The 12,959-nt window shown below is 37.7% G+C and overlaps 1 protein-coding gene across 2 annotated transcripts in view; it reads right to left on the bottom strand.

The window, feature by feature from the left end:
* The window catches only part of dnah5 (dynein, axonemal, heavy chain 5), a 97,477-nt gene that overhangs the window by 24,773 nt on the left and 59,745 nt on the right, over positions 1-12,959 (bottom strand). For both annotated transcript variants that reach the window (XM_077574836.1, XM_077574837.1), the window contains 12 exons: positions 12,808-12,922; positions 12,434-12,610; positions 9,939-10,142; positions 7,259-7,438; positions 5,520-5,657; positions 4,235-4,370; positions 3,887-4,068; positions 3,606-3,740; positions 2,244-2,399; positions 1,907-2,089; positions 1,587-1,691; positions 284-422 (listed from right to left, as the gene is read on the bottom strand). In XM_077574836.1, coding sequence (XP_077430962.1) covers positions 284-422; positions 1,587-1,691; positions 1,907-2,089; positions 2,244-2,399; positions 3,606-3,740; positions 3,887-4,068; positions 4,235-4,370; positions 5,520-5,657; positions 7,259-7,438; positions 9,939-10,142; positions 12,434-12,610; positions 12,808-12,922 — 1,850 coding nt within the window. The remainder of the gene's footprint in view (positions 1-283; positions 423-1,586; positions 1,692-1,906; positions 2,090-2,243; positions 2,400-3,605; positions 3,741-3,886; positions 4,069-4,234; positions 4,371-5,519; positions 5,658-7,258; positions 7,439-9,938; positions 10,143-12,433; positions 12,611-12,807; positions 12,923-12,959) is intronic.

The following is a 12,959-nucleotide window of genomic DNA, read 5'->3' as shown; positions in this document are numbered from 1 at the left end:
ACATTATCTTAGAGTCATTGAAGATGTACAATTGGCTGTAGGTGTGAATGGTTGTATAGTATTGTATGTCTCTAGTGCCATCCCTTGATTGACTTGGTCAGTCCAGGGTGCACCCGGCCTCTTGCCTTAAGTAAGCTGGGATAGGCTCCAGCCCCCCATTTGACCCTGCCCTGATCTTCCCGGTCTTGAGGGTATAGAGAATGGATGGACAAAAACGGGCTGTAACACATTCAGTGACAGGGGAAACATTGCCCCAAAGGACATAAACTCTGCTTTGACCTACCGGGTCGATACTCCTCCCTGGCAGCATTGATTTGAACCTCGGTGTCAGCTGCAATCTGTAGTTTCTGATTGACCTCCTCAGCTGTGCACTTGGTGTTGGCAAGAACAGCAATCAGACTTTCATCATCCACTAGTGAGCCCTACAAATAGAAATACAGTATTCATGAGAGGAAGTCAGAAAATGAAAGTGTAAACATGGAATTGCTATCGTAGCACACCAGTACTGGAAATGTAAAAGGAATATTTACATTTCAACTGAGCAATATCATTAACCTTGCAAAAATGGGTATACACACATCTATTGATCTATTATAAGTAGGGGTGTCAAAATGAGTGCATTCATTTTAAATGAATTTAAATGTGCTTTAACGCCACTCATTTTTTTAACGCGCCATTAATGACCACCCCTTACTTGTAAAGCAGTCGCAACACACGAGACACTTTTAGCAGAATTTAGCAGTAATAAATGTAATAATAATGCATATATTTGTGGAGACTGGGGTCACGTTGTATTTTACAATTTTAAAAATGTGCAGAATTTCACAAGTTACTTCATATTAAAGATTAGATAGCTCTTAATATGAAAAGAAACATGCTGTCGCCAATGTCTTACAAATGCAATTATGCCATCTAGTGGCAGATTAAATGACCTCAACACAAATCAATATCATATCTTTTTAAATTTGATTCAATTTGATGAATTATTATTGTGTACCACTGACAAAAAGATGCAGCCATATTTCTATTAGTTTTACTTTTTTTTTTTTACTTTTATGTTAACAAGAGTCTGAAAACTTGGAAAAAAATATATAATATATAAATATTTCATTGTACATTTAGAACAGATATAAAATTTATATATTAGTTAACTATTGAAGTCATGTAATTAATCACGATTAAAAAATGTAATCGCCTGACACTCCTAATATTCACCAATATAATGAACTTTGTCCTAATTTTGTGCTACTTTTAACCATTTGTAGAAAGACAAATGTCACAAAAACACTTTCAAGGTCATGGAAATTAATTGAGAACAAGAGTGTGAAAACTTTGACAAATTGTACACTTCATCGTACATTTAGAACAGGTATAAAATTTGCGATTAATCGCGAGTTAACTATTTAACTTGTGCGATTAATTACGATTAAAATTTGTAACCCCTAATTATAAGCACACACACATAAAAATACACATAAATTGCAATGGCAATGACGAAATGGAATCATGTTTTAGTTTCAGGTTCTCAATGTTCATAAATGGCTTTTTAGTGGTTTCCCGGTAAACATGGGAGCGTATTTTCTTACTTGTGTACTAGTCAGTCGGCAGAGAAGGCTGTCTTCAAGCTCCTTCATCTTCCGCTTGTTAGATGTAACATCCTCTAAGAGGTCCGTCCTCTCCTTCTCCAGTTCCTGATGGCATAAAACATTGTTATCGCATACTTAATGGCTTCAAGAAGTCTGTGCACTTGACAAAAGCCAGTTTTTAGGTGACATTAAAGCAGTGGTTCTGAACCCTGTGGGAGGTACTGAATTACTGGAGTCAGCACTTAATAAACCCAATGAAAGCGCTGCCCAATAACGAACAATTCGAACCGTGTGTGCAAGTGCATTCAAAGGAATTTCACCTGCTTTTCTTTGAGAATGACTCGGCCTAGAAGCTGGTCCTCCAGTCCTCTCATTGTAACGGTGAAGTCAATGATGGAGGTGCGAGCACTGATCTCAGGGGTGTATGCTGGGTTAGGCAGCTTGGTGGTTACATACAGCCTGAAGCCCTTCATAACATCCACCTCCTTGTCTCCAATTTTCACCTGGAAAATAAAACTGCATTCATCGTGGCTCGCCTTTTTCTTGTCAGAAGGTAAGTCAGGCTTACTTGTGTATTCTGACTCAAGTTTGCTGGAACAGACAAGGGCCAGCAAAACCAGGAAGCTCAATGTCCAAGTGGTCGATTCCAGTCATTACCTTGTAAGTGGATCCGGTCTTGAAGAAGTTTTTCTCAAGAATGTTATCCAGGGCAGGGTCCAACTCCTCCCCTATGTCCTCAATCAAGAGGGGCCGCCCAAGAGACAAACTGTCCTCTAGGTGGTTCTTGAAGTATTTATGATTCAGGGAGGTGATCTGAGAAAATGAGAATATATTTAGTAGGGCTGGGTATCGATTCTAATTTCCTCGATTGATTCGATTTCGATTCACAAGAGTTTAGTTCGATTTGATTTCGATTTTTTCCCGATTCGATTTGCTTCAGTTCAATCCAATCCAAATCCCAATGTGAATTTTGCGGAGGCAGTAACTGGTTAAATGATTTCGTTTGTTAATGAAAGTAACACGTGATATAATAACTACAGTGTTACCCAAACATTGGCCGCAGCAGCAAGGATGAGATGAAAATACTTTCATAATTCTAATTCAATAATTGTAAATATGAGTTAAAAAGATTCTGAATTGTCTTAAAGTGCAATAAGTCAGGTTTTTCATAAATGTAAGATAATGACTTTAAAATTTTAAATCCATGTGACCAGTAAATTTCAAGAAAACGGTAAGATTTTTTTTTTAAATTGGCTTTTTAAATTATATTTTCTGACTTTATGGGAAAAATATATTAAAATAATGCATTCATGGTTTTATAAATCGATACAGGGCTCGAAAAGGAAAATCGATTCAATATTGATTATTCGATTTTTTTAAACCAAGCCCTAATATTTTGTAATAAATCATTATTATTTGACATGAGTTTGTTATAAAAAAAAAAGCCAACCACGGTCTGCACAAACAAAGCATCCCTTTTTGGGATGTGTCACTTTTTAGAAACATCAGAACAGGGATCAGCATTAATTTAATGACGCCGCACTGTGTCTACAATAAATTGCGTTTCAAACTTAAATCAACACTGCATTAATTCAGCCCAGAGACCGGGCCAGGCAGGAAAGAACAGCCAATTGTACCGCTCCGGAAGTATGAAGCAGTAAAGTATTACGCTGAAGGCTGAAGAACAAAAGCATTTTCAAATGCAAGAAGGCAAAAACTAAGAGCACAATGCCTTTATTGTGTGAATGCTGCTCTACACCAAACATTTTTAATTAAGCCTCTACTGCGGATCAAGCACTGCAATTACTGAGACAAAGTTTTTAAAAGATGTTTGTTACCATGGCCACGCAATTCAACACCCCCGCAAAAACAATGAATGAACTCCCACTAAAAATAGGTAGCAAATTGTTATTGCTCCTTTCTTAGGGTGACCAGATGTCCCGATTCCACCGGATCCTGTCCGATTTTGCCAAACAAATTGTTTTGTCTTTTGTTAAGATTCAGATTCCACAAACAAACCTGCAGCTCATTCCTGGCCTCTTTGTTCTTAATCCATATTTTTCCTTGTGTTTGAGGATCAACAAGGAGAGGGAAGCGTGCAGCTTTGGTGACAATGATGCCATTCTGAATAGACAGGTCATCATTAGGGAGTCCCTGTACAAAGATAGGATCAGGGACAACACACATTTTAATACTTTGTAATCACACAAAGAATGAAATGTTACATACATTTGTATCATGCGACATATTTTTTGTCTTTGTTCCTCGGTTACGCCCAAATTGACAATTTGACTACTGACCTGTAGATTCCACTCGCTGACAGTGGGCGCATCAATCAGCAGCTCGGTCAGATTGAGATTGCTGCCAAACGGGATTTGACGCTGCTTCAGTTCATTTTGCCAATCGCTGAGTAGGAGGTTACGGAACTCCTGGTTGAACGGACCCGAGTAAGACAAGAACGCCGTTGCAAGCAATATGTCACCTGGAGCAAAAAGACATTAAATGCATTTATACATTTTCAGGGTCACTGGGAAGCTGAAGTCTAGCGCACAGTACTATTTATTGCTGGTGAACGATAACGTCGATAAATCGTCTATTGCATCGGTCAATATAGATTGAAAAAAAAATACATTCACTGTGAAACCAACCGACGAGACGTTTGGTCTGAGCAGCAAACTCTTTGCTCTGCTCTGTCCATCTCTCCTTTTCGCCGGCTAAGCCACTGATCAGACTGGAGGCGGTCTGCATCTTGTACCTGCAGCGCTCCGCATCCTCAAGTAGTGTCTGAAATGGAGTTAGGACACAGACACAGGTCAGTAGATCTGTTTGGAAGAACACTCAAATCAAACAGTCCAAGTGCTGTACATTCAAACAATTGGCAAAAATCACGAGTTCATAACATCATTGAAACTGATGATCCTTAATTCCAGGACTACAGGATTTATTCACCGGTACTTAACTCATTCACTCCCAGCCATTTTCACCGAAGCAACCCCCTTCGCTCCTGGATTTTGACTGATTATGCAAGGCCCACAGAATATTGTGTTCTATTGCTATAAAAACATGGAACCTACCAAAAGAAAGATTAGAGTCTCTTCTTTCATCAGGGAAAAAAAAAAGTATATTTCTATCTGTTTTCCGTTTTGCAGCAGTTAGCATTGGAATATAGCTTATAAATTTCATCACCATTCACAAATCTGTTTAAAACAGTGGGGACAAGAGCTTTTTGCAACATGGCCCTGTTGGATCTCTTATACTCTGCTGCCACCTGCTGGCTGTTTTTGTAATTACTACCATTGCTTCACCCGTGCTCTGCCATTCAGAGGCTGCATCAAAGCATTCTGTATGCTCTAGCACAGGGGTGCTCAAGTTCGGTCCTCGAGAGCCTCTATCCAGCCTGTTTTCCATGTTTCCCTCCCGCAGCACAGCTGAATCTAATGATTGCTAATCAGCAAGCTTTGCAGGAGCCTGATAACGATCCTGATCATGAGTCAGGTGTGTTAGTGGAGAGAAACATGGAAAACAGGCTGGATAGGGGCTCTCGAGGACCGAACTTGAGCACCCCTGCTCTAGCATAAACACACAAACAAACATAAAAAACTTATAAATATGTCTTTGGGATACTTTAAACATTTAAAATAGAACGTATTTATACGTTTTTGGTATCAAATGAGTTAATGACCGTGAAGCTCAGCTGTAAAAAAGGAAAAGAAAAAGTTTGTTCTTTACTGTATTTATAAAAAAAAAAGAAGCCATCAATCCATTTTGTGTCCTCACTTAGCCTCCCCTTTCCCCCTTCTACTTAGTGTGGACACACAGATACTGCCACACATCTTCACCACTCACACGCTGCATCAAACATCTCACCAAGGGCGCCAAATTGGGCGGGACCAATAGTGTCCCTATTCTGAGGATTCAAAAGAAGCCGCTGACCTGTTTCTCCATCATGGCCTTCTCATACTCGCTCTGCACCACATCCAGCTCCGCCTGCTTGGCGTCCAGCTCAGCCTGAGCTTTCTGAAAGTCAGTGTGAGCGATGGCCAGACGATTCTCCTGCACTGCCAAGTTAGCCTTTAAAAAGAGAGTAAAATAAAATAAAATGATTTGTAACTGACTTTATTCCACACAAAACGTTGAAAAGGTAGATGGAGTGTGAAAGAAACGGCATATGAGAAAAAACAAAAAACAGATTGAGCGTAAAACTGGTAATCTATTCTCAAGACTGTCGACTGAAAATGACATCATAGTCGCTTAGCGGTCAGGTAACAACCAATCGTGGCTCACCTGTTTTCTGAGTTAGGTCATGTGACAATGGCAAGGTGAGCCAAATTTGTCAAAAATGTTCCAAATCCAATAGTTTACAAAATTAGCAATAGAGATGAATTATTCCATTATATCATAATGGTAAGCCAGTGGTTCTTAACCCGAGTTCAATTCAAAATTGGCGAGCCAGAGATTCATCAGCGGTCAAGACAAACACTCGACTTAAATGTTTTGTGATGATGCGCCCTGCTTTGCCATCGATGGCTGCAGGTGATCTCGCTACATTGCTTGGCCTTGCTGTGCTGCAGGGAATTTGGTGTGCTCAGTAGTCGACTTGTGGCTGTTGTGATGGTACATCGTGTGATTTCTCAATTATTTTAATCCCTTCATACGAGCTAAGTCGAGCAAAAAAAGAAAGTGAAAATGTGTGATATGAATTCACATGTATAATGGAACACACTGCATGGTGTTCCACAGGGTTCAATTCTGGGGCCTCTACAGTTTTTTGTTGTGTTTTTCAATACAAGAATACAACACTTTCTGAATTTAAGGTGAAGAGTGCCATATTTCATCTATGGCTCTCTCTCTGTTCATTTTGTTTACCAGTAAACCCTATACCTGACTTGAATTTAAAAAAAAAAATAATCTATTTTATTGATAAAGAAGAGTTCACTGTGGTAAACAGTGTACTGTAAATCCTATAGAGACCATTTTGTGTGATGTAAAGTCAATTTACAGATACTAATCTGATGATGGCCAACTAATAAAGTCCAACATTCATTTTGATTAATATTCTGTGTTCAATTTTTGAGTTATTCATAATCATCAATCAAGTATGGCTGGTTTGAAGCCTATACCGGCTGACTTTGGATGAGCGACAGGGTGCACCTTGGTGGTCACCAGGCGATACTAAATCTTTTTTTTTTTAGCATTTAATTGTGGGATCAGTATTGAACTCACAGCTTGTGACCCCATTAACTGTGTGAAAATGTTTCAGCAGGTTTCTGGTGAAACGTGTGTGACTGTAATGTTATTCAGAGTTTGGCCTGGGCAGATCGCATTTTCAGGTCTGCGCTAAATTGATTTGATTCAAATGGGTGATGGAAAGTTGCATTAAAATGGTTACATTCTTGCTTTCTGTTTCAGGGATGCATAATCTGCAACAAAGCAGCCAAGATGTTGGAGATATGAACGTTTTTTTTTTCATATGAAAGCGGGGCTGCGTTGTAGCCTGTGGCTTTGCTCACCGCTAAAGTTCGTTATGTGTATTTATGAGTTAGCATGAGAGGAGGGAGACGAGAGATTTCGAAGCACGTGTGTGCTTGATGTATTTCTTACAATATTTGTAAGAAACGTCACATCAAGGTGAATTCTAATTTGTCAAACAATCATGTTGTGCTATACATTACCTTTAAGGGCAAGACTTCCTTGTTGATGGAAAAGAAAGTGGCCATGGCTTTGGTCCAGGACGCGAGGCCGGCTACATTGCCACACACTCTTTTAGCTGTTTCAATGTTGTAGTCAGGCATGTCAAAATAGGGCTGCAGGAGCTCCACCATCTCTTCATTAATAGTGTCTTTGGGGAATTGCTGCAAGGGAGAGGGGAGGGGCCGGGTCAGAACGAGAAAGGATGAGGAGGAGGTACATGTGGAAATAAAGAACAAATACAGCAGAAAGCAAGCCCAAGAGAAAGAGGAGGCATTACGTAGAGGCTCAGAGGTTGCAAGCTCCCATGCGCTAATGAGGAGAAAGAAGGTAAGCGCCGTAGAGCTGCTACATCATGGAAACAATGCAACAGTGATGGAGGAGGAAACAGAATGCGGACACAGAGCAAACCTCTATGTGTCAAATGATCCTCATTTTGTTTTCTATTGCTGAAAATTGCCGATCTTTGCCTAGCCTTGCTAGTAAATAATGTGCTACAATCAGAATAGATTGCTGTCAGACATATCAGCTATTTACATGCAAAGAATTAACTCTTTGACTGCCAAAAACGTTAAACAACGTTTAGTAAAATCCTATGGAGGAGTGCCAAAGACGTTAAAAGATGTTTTTTTTTTCAAAACAGAGGTGAAACTAATCATTTTCTATTGTTGATTACTGAAAAACGGAATAAGGTAGAAAGAAACTTTTTTTTCTGATGAACACACTACACATTTGGTAGTATGTGTGTTTCCATAGTCCAAACACATAATTTTCTGTAGACCTTGAAAGATCAGTCAAAAATGCTTAAATCGGCTGGCACCCACGGCATCCCTTTTCTGAAAACGTCTGGCAGTCAAAGAGTTAAGACCATCCCATTCAAGTTAAAATGTTCCAAAGTACTCTAGTTTGTTTCCACAGTCCCAAAACATGCACAATCTCGAGCAGAGGTGCCCAAGTCCGGTCCTCGAAAGCGCCTATCCAGCCTGTTTTTCCATGTCTCCCTCCTCCAACACATCTGAATCCAATAATCAGCTCATCATCAAGCTTGGCAGAAGCCTGATAACGATCCTGATCCGAAATCAGGTGTGTTGGTGAAGAGAAACATGGAAAACTCTGGAGGACCTGGCTTGGGCAACTCTGATCTAGAGAATCTAAATTTCCCATTGGAGGGAATTTGAGTGTGAATAGTTGTAGTGTATTGTAAACGTCTTAAGTTCACCCATGATGACCTTGACCAGCATAAGTGGTACAAAATCTCGATTGAACAATTGAATACAAATGTTTTGAAATTTGAACAAAAGCAAAATCAAACAGTCCAAGAGCATTGGGTTCCACTCTATTCATGTTTTGTTGACAGTATTGTGGCAGCACTTGGCAACTTGGTATAAAATCCTACAAGATTCTTGAGAACACACACTGAAACCCTGTAAAGGACATTTATTCACCAAAAAAATATTATTTTATGTTGTAAATCCATCTTCCTGAGGCGTGTGACCTTCTGAGGCATACTTGACTCATTGAACAATTTTCAGCTGTAAAAAGTTAATATTTTGTCCAGAATTAATTTGATAACTTCATTATTTTTCATGTACAATTAATACCTTTAAAAACGCATTTTCCACTTGCTGTCGACTGAAGATGACATCACCTGTGCTGAGGAAATAGGTAACAACCAATCACCTGTTTTCTGGGTTTGGTCAGCAAACTGAGCCGTGATTGGTTGTTATCTGTTTCCTCAGCACAGGTGATGTAATTTTCAGTCGACAGCAAGTGGAACAATTGATTTTTAACTCATTCACTGCCATAAATTCACTAAAAAATAATATATATATTAAAAATTAGGGCCGACAGGCAATTACATCATGTAATTAATTACATGACTTCACTAGTTAACTCACGATTAATCATAAATTTTATATCTGTCCTAAATGTACAATGGATTTTTTTTGTTTTGGTTTTTATATTCTTGTTAACAAAAGTGGGGGGAAAAAAGTTAAACTAATAGAAATAGTTAAAATGAAATTTTGACGTTTATAGCCGTTAATGGCAATAAAAAAAAAAAAAGATTATTACAAATTGGGGGCGCCAGGCGATTAAAACTTTTAATTGTAATTAATTGCATGACTTCACTAGTTAACTCCCGATTAATCCCAAATTTTATATCTGTTCTAAATGTACAATAACAAATTCTAGGTGTTCATACTCTTAACAAAAGTGGGAAAAAAAATGTTAAACTAATAAAAATTGTTAAAATAAATTTTTGACGTTTATAGCTGTCAATGGCAGTGAATGAATTAAAAAAAAGAAAATATTGTTAAAAACTTGGTACTTTACGTGATTAAAATCTTAATCATAATTAATCGCATGACTTCACTAATTAACTCATGATTAATTACACAATTTATATCTATTCTCAATGTGCAAAAAAAATAATCTAGGTTTTCATACTCTTGTTAACAAGTGGGGAAAAAAAAGTTTAACTAATAGAAATAGTTCAAATGAATTTTTGACGTTTACAGCCGTCAATAGCAGTGAATGAGTTAAAGGTATTAATTGTTCATGAAAAATAATGAAGTTATCACATTCATTATAGACAAAATATCATCTTCTTATTGCTGAGAATGGCTCAGAGTCAAATATCCCTTTTAGCAAACTTGCGGTTACCTGTAGGCTGCCCAGAAAATTTCCAGCCGTTATGAGTTTGAGAGACTCCTGCCACGATGGAGTGTTGCAGTTCTTCTCTGGGTCGAGCTTTACAGGGTTAACGCGCCTTTGGAAGAGCAGCAGCACACAGTCCATAATCCTCATGATGAGGTGTGGGGGGCGCCCAAGTGTGCGGACGGTGGCAATGTCGGATGGCTTGATTGTCTGAGAAAGAAGAGTTGTATCAAAACTGGATATTAACTCGTCTGGGCTAATATCAAAGTACAGTTTATGAGGGGAGCTTTCTTTGGAACGTTATAATAATAATATTTTTTTTAAAAAAACAAATTTTTTGATTTGCACATTTAATTTCATTGATGTCAATTCTACAATACATTTCCATATCCAATATTCATTCATGTTAATCCCAAATATTCCTGTTACGCGAATTACAGACAGACAAACAAATGAGGTAAGATTAAATTTGCTTCCCATTCTTTGCGTAAAATTCCCACACATTTTTTACATTTCAGTGTTAAGAGTCGAGAATGCATAAACACTAAAGAGAGAGGACTAAAAAGGGCAATAAACAGCATGTAAGTAAAGACAACAACTATGACGAGAGACATAGAATTATTTTAAGAGACCCATAAAATGATAGAGACAGAAGGAGCTAGAAATCAAAGCAACCCACTGAGAGCGACCTTTCGAGACCCTTCCTTCTCATCTTGTCTGCCTTTTTTTTTTTCGGATTTCTGCTCACTGCACAGTTTGAGGTTTTGTCGTAATCATCTCCAGTGCAAAACATCAAACAAAAGTGAACCTCTCCAAATAATGCATATAATCATATTTATTCCTATTATGGGTGTTTTATAGCTAACTAAGCATTATTTGTGAAATATGCTTTTGTTTATTATACTAATCATACTACAGATAGATAAAACTCAGAATTATGTGGAAATATACATGCTTAAGTGGGACATCTCTTATGTACAGTATTTCTGATTGACACCTGAGAGTTTCATATGATAAAAATTTGAATATGCCTATGCAAGCTATTATTCATTTTACATGCAAAATTATATTAAATTATCCAATAGCATGTTTATTTTTTATTTTTCCATACTTCATTAGAAGTGAAGTCAACCCCAAGTGTAAATGCTTTTAAATCCATCTTAAAAACTATGCTTTTTATTTCTTTACTTTGTTTTTAAATGTCTTCAACTCTTTTGTTTTTAAATGTGGTACTTTTGTTAATATGAAGTACACTGAAATGCACTAAATAAAGCTGCCTTGCCATTATTGTACATTAAAAATTCTCTTACAATTTCAAACTGTTAATATGTTTGACTTTATAGAACAGCTCTGACAGATGCAGTGAATAATACCTATATCAAATTAATGAATAACAAATTTATGCATATGACGAGTGTTATAGAGAATTGAATATCTTTCCTGCCAGCTGGACAGTACCGATACCGATAATATTCAAAATAGTAGCAATACTTTTTAAAAAAAAATTATTTCATGTATCTGTTGTTGTTTTTTTAGTACATTCCAAATCATAGCTTACCAAACAATACAAAACATAATAATAATAATTATTAGAATTATAATTTTTTAAATATTATTATTATTATTATTTTTTTTCTGGAGAGCTCAGCATTGTTCCTTCGGTAATTTTACCGATTTGACATGTCATCATCATTGCTCTCTCTCTTTTTTTTTTTTTTTTTAAATATATATTTTTTAAATAAATTATTTATTTATTTATTTATTTCAAGCTGGAAGCATATTGAAGTAGCAGTTAGACACGCTTTATAATGCTGGGTGATTCAAATGAAATATTTCATCAAATAAATGAATGAGACTGAGTGACTGATGACATTATGCTGCTGTGTTTACGCACTTTAGACTGCCAGAAGAAAATTAAGTACCTTCCATTGTGTCTATATTTTGCTGTTAGATAACAAGTAGCATTTGGCCTTATCTCAGCTGTAGCCTTGCCAAATACAGCAAATCACGCTATTTATCAAATTTTCATCTTCAAAACTTGAAAAGAATAGCGCACATTGTCCTATTAGGATGTAGTTTCCCATCCACCGCAGCAAGATAAAAAAAATTAATCAGGGACCTGACATTGCTGATTTGCATGCAACCATCCACCCAGGAGCCATGCTTTAATTACTATACAGCTTCTCAGCCAAATGCACCGCACTAACTATAGACGTACCCGCTGTCACACAAAAACCCTCCAGGGTAGCAGGAATGGAGGCAAAACTTGCACTTCCACTAAATGGCACTCTATTCCAAAGATCCTTTTTAAACTGTCGTTTTAGGCACAGCCAAGCATTTAGGATTAGTCTGACTGCATTTACCTGACACAGCAAGAATAGGAAGTATTATGATGGGAGTTCAATAAAACATCTCAAACAGGCAGTTTACGGACTTTTCAAACCTTTATCCTAAAGGTAAATTTTAGTGGTAGAGGATATTCTGTTTGTCCAAAACTGTACCTGCAGCGCTGCCTCAGCTTCCTCCAACGCAGGCTTAGCAGCTTTAAGTTTCTTCTCAGCAATGGCCTTGTCAGATGAGATCAGGTCTAAAATGGCCTCTGCCTTGTCCTTGACTTTCTGAACCTCAACTTTTACTCGCTCAGCTGCCTGGGCTTTGACTGTCACCTCTTTCAGCACCTTTGGGAGACAAGTGTTATATCGTGCAAAAAGCGTATAAACTCAATGAAATGAAAGTGACAAACTCTCTCACACTGATGAAAAGGTTCGTGTAAAATGAACACGCCATCGTAAAAACACATCCATTTATGTGAAATTAGTCATCAGGGAGGGAAAAAGATGATTAAGCAAACTCACGTACAGTTTCTAAAACTTACCATATCAGCCTTTTCATTGGCCACCTGTAGCTCTTTCTCTTTTGCCTCCAGCTCTTTGCTGAGTGCCGCTACTGACTCTGAAGCTTCCTTTAGCTTCTGGAGGCCTGTGTTCATCCTAAATTGAAGTATTGTCAAACAACGTAACACGAACC

This window comes from Vanacampus margaritifer, chromosome 9 (genome assembly GCF_051991255.1).
Source record: "Vanacampus margaritifer isolate UIUO_Vmar chromosome 9, RoL_Vmar_1.0, whole genome shotgun sequence".
Lineage (NCBI taxonomy): Eukaryota > Metazoa > Chordata > Actinopteri > Syngnathiformes > Syngnathidae > Vanacampus > Vanacampus margaritifer.
Note: the sequence above shows the minus strand (reverse complement) of the source record. Positions and strands in the feature narration are given on the sequence as shown.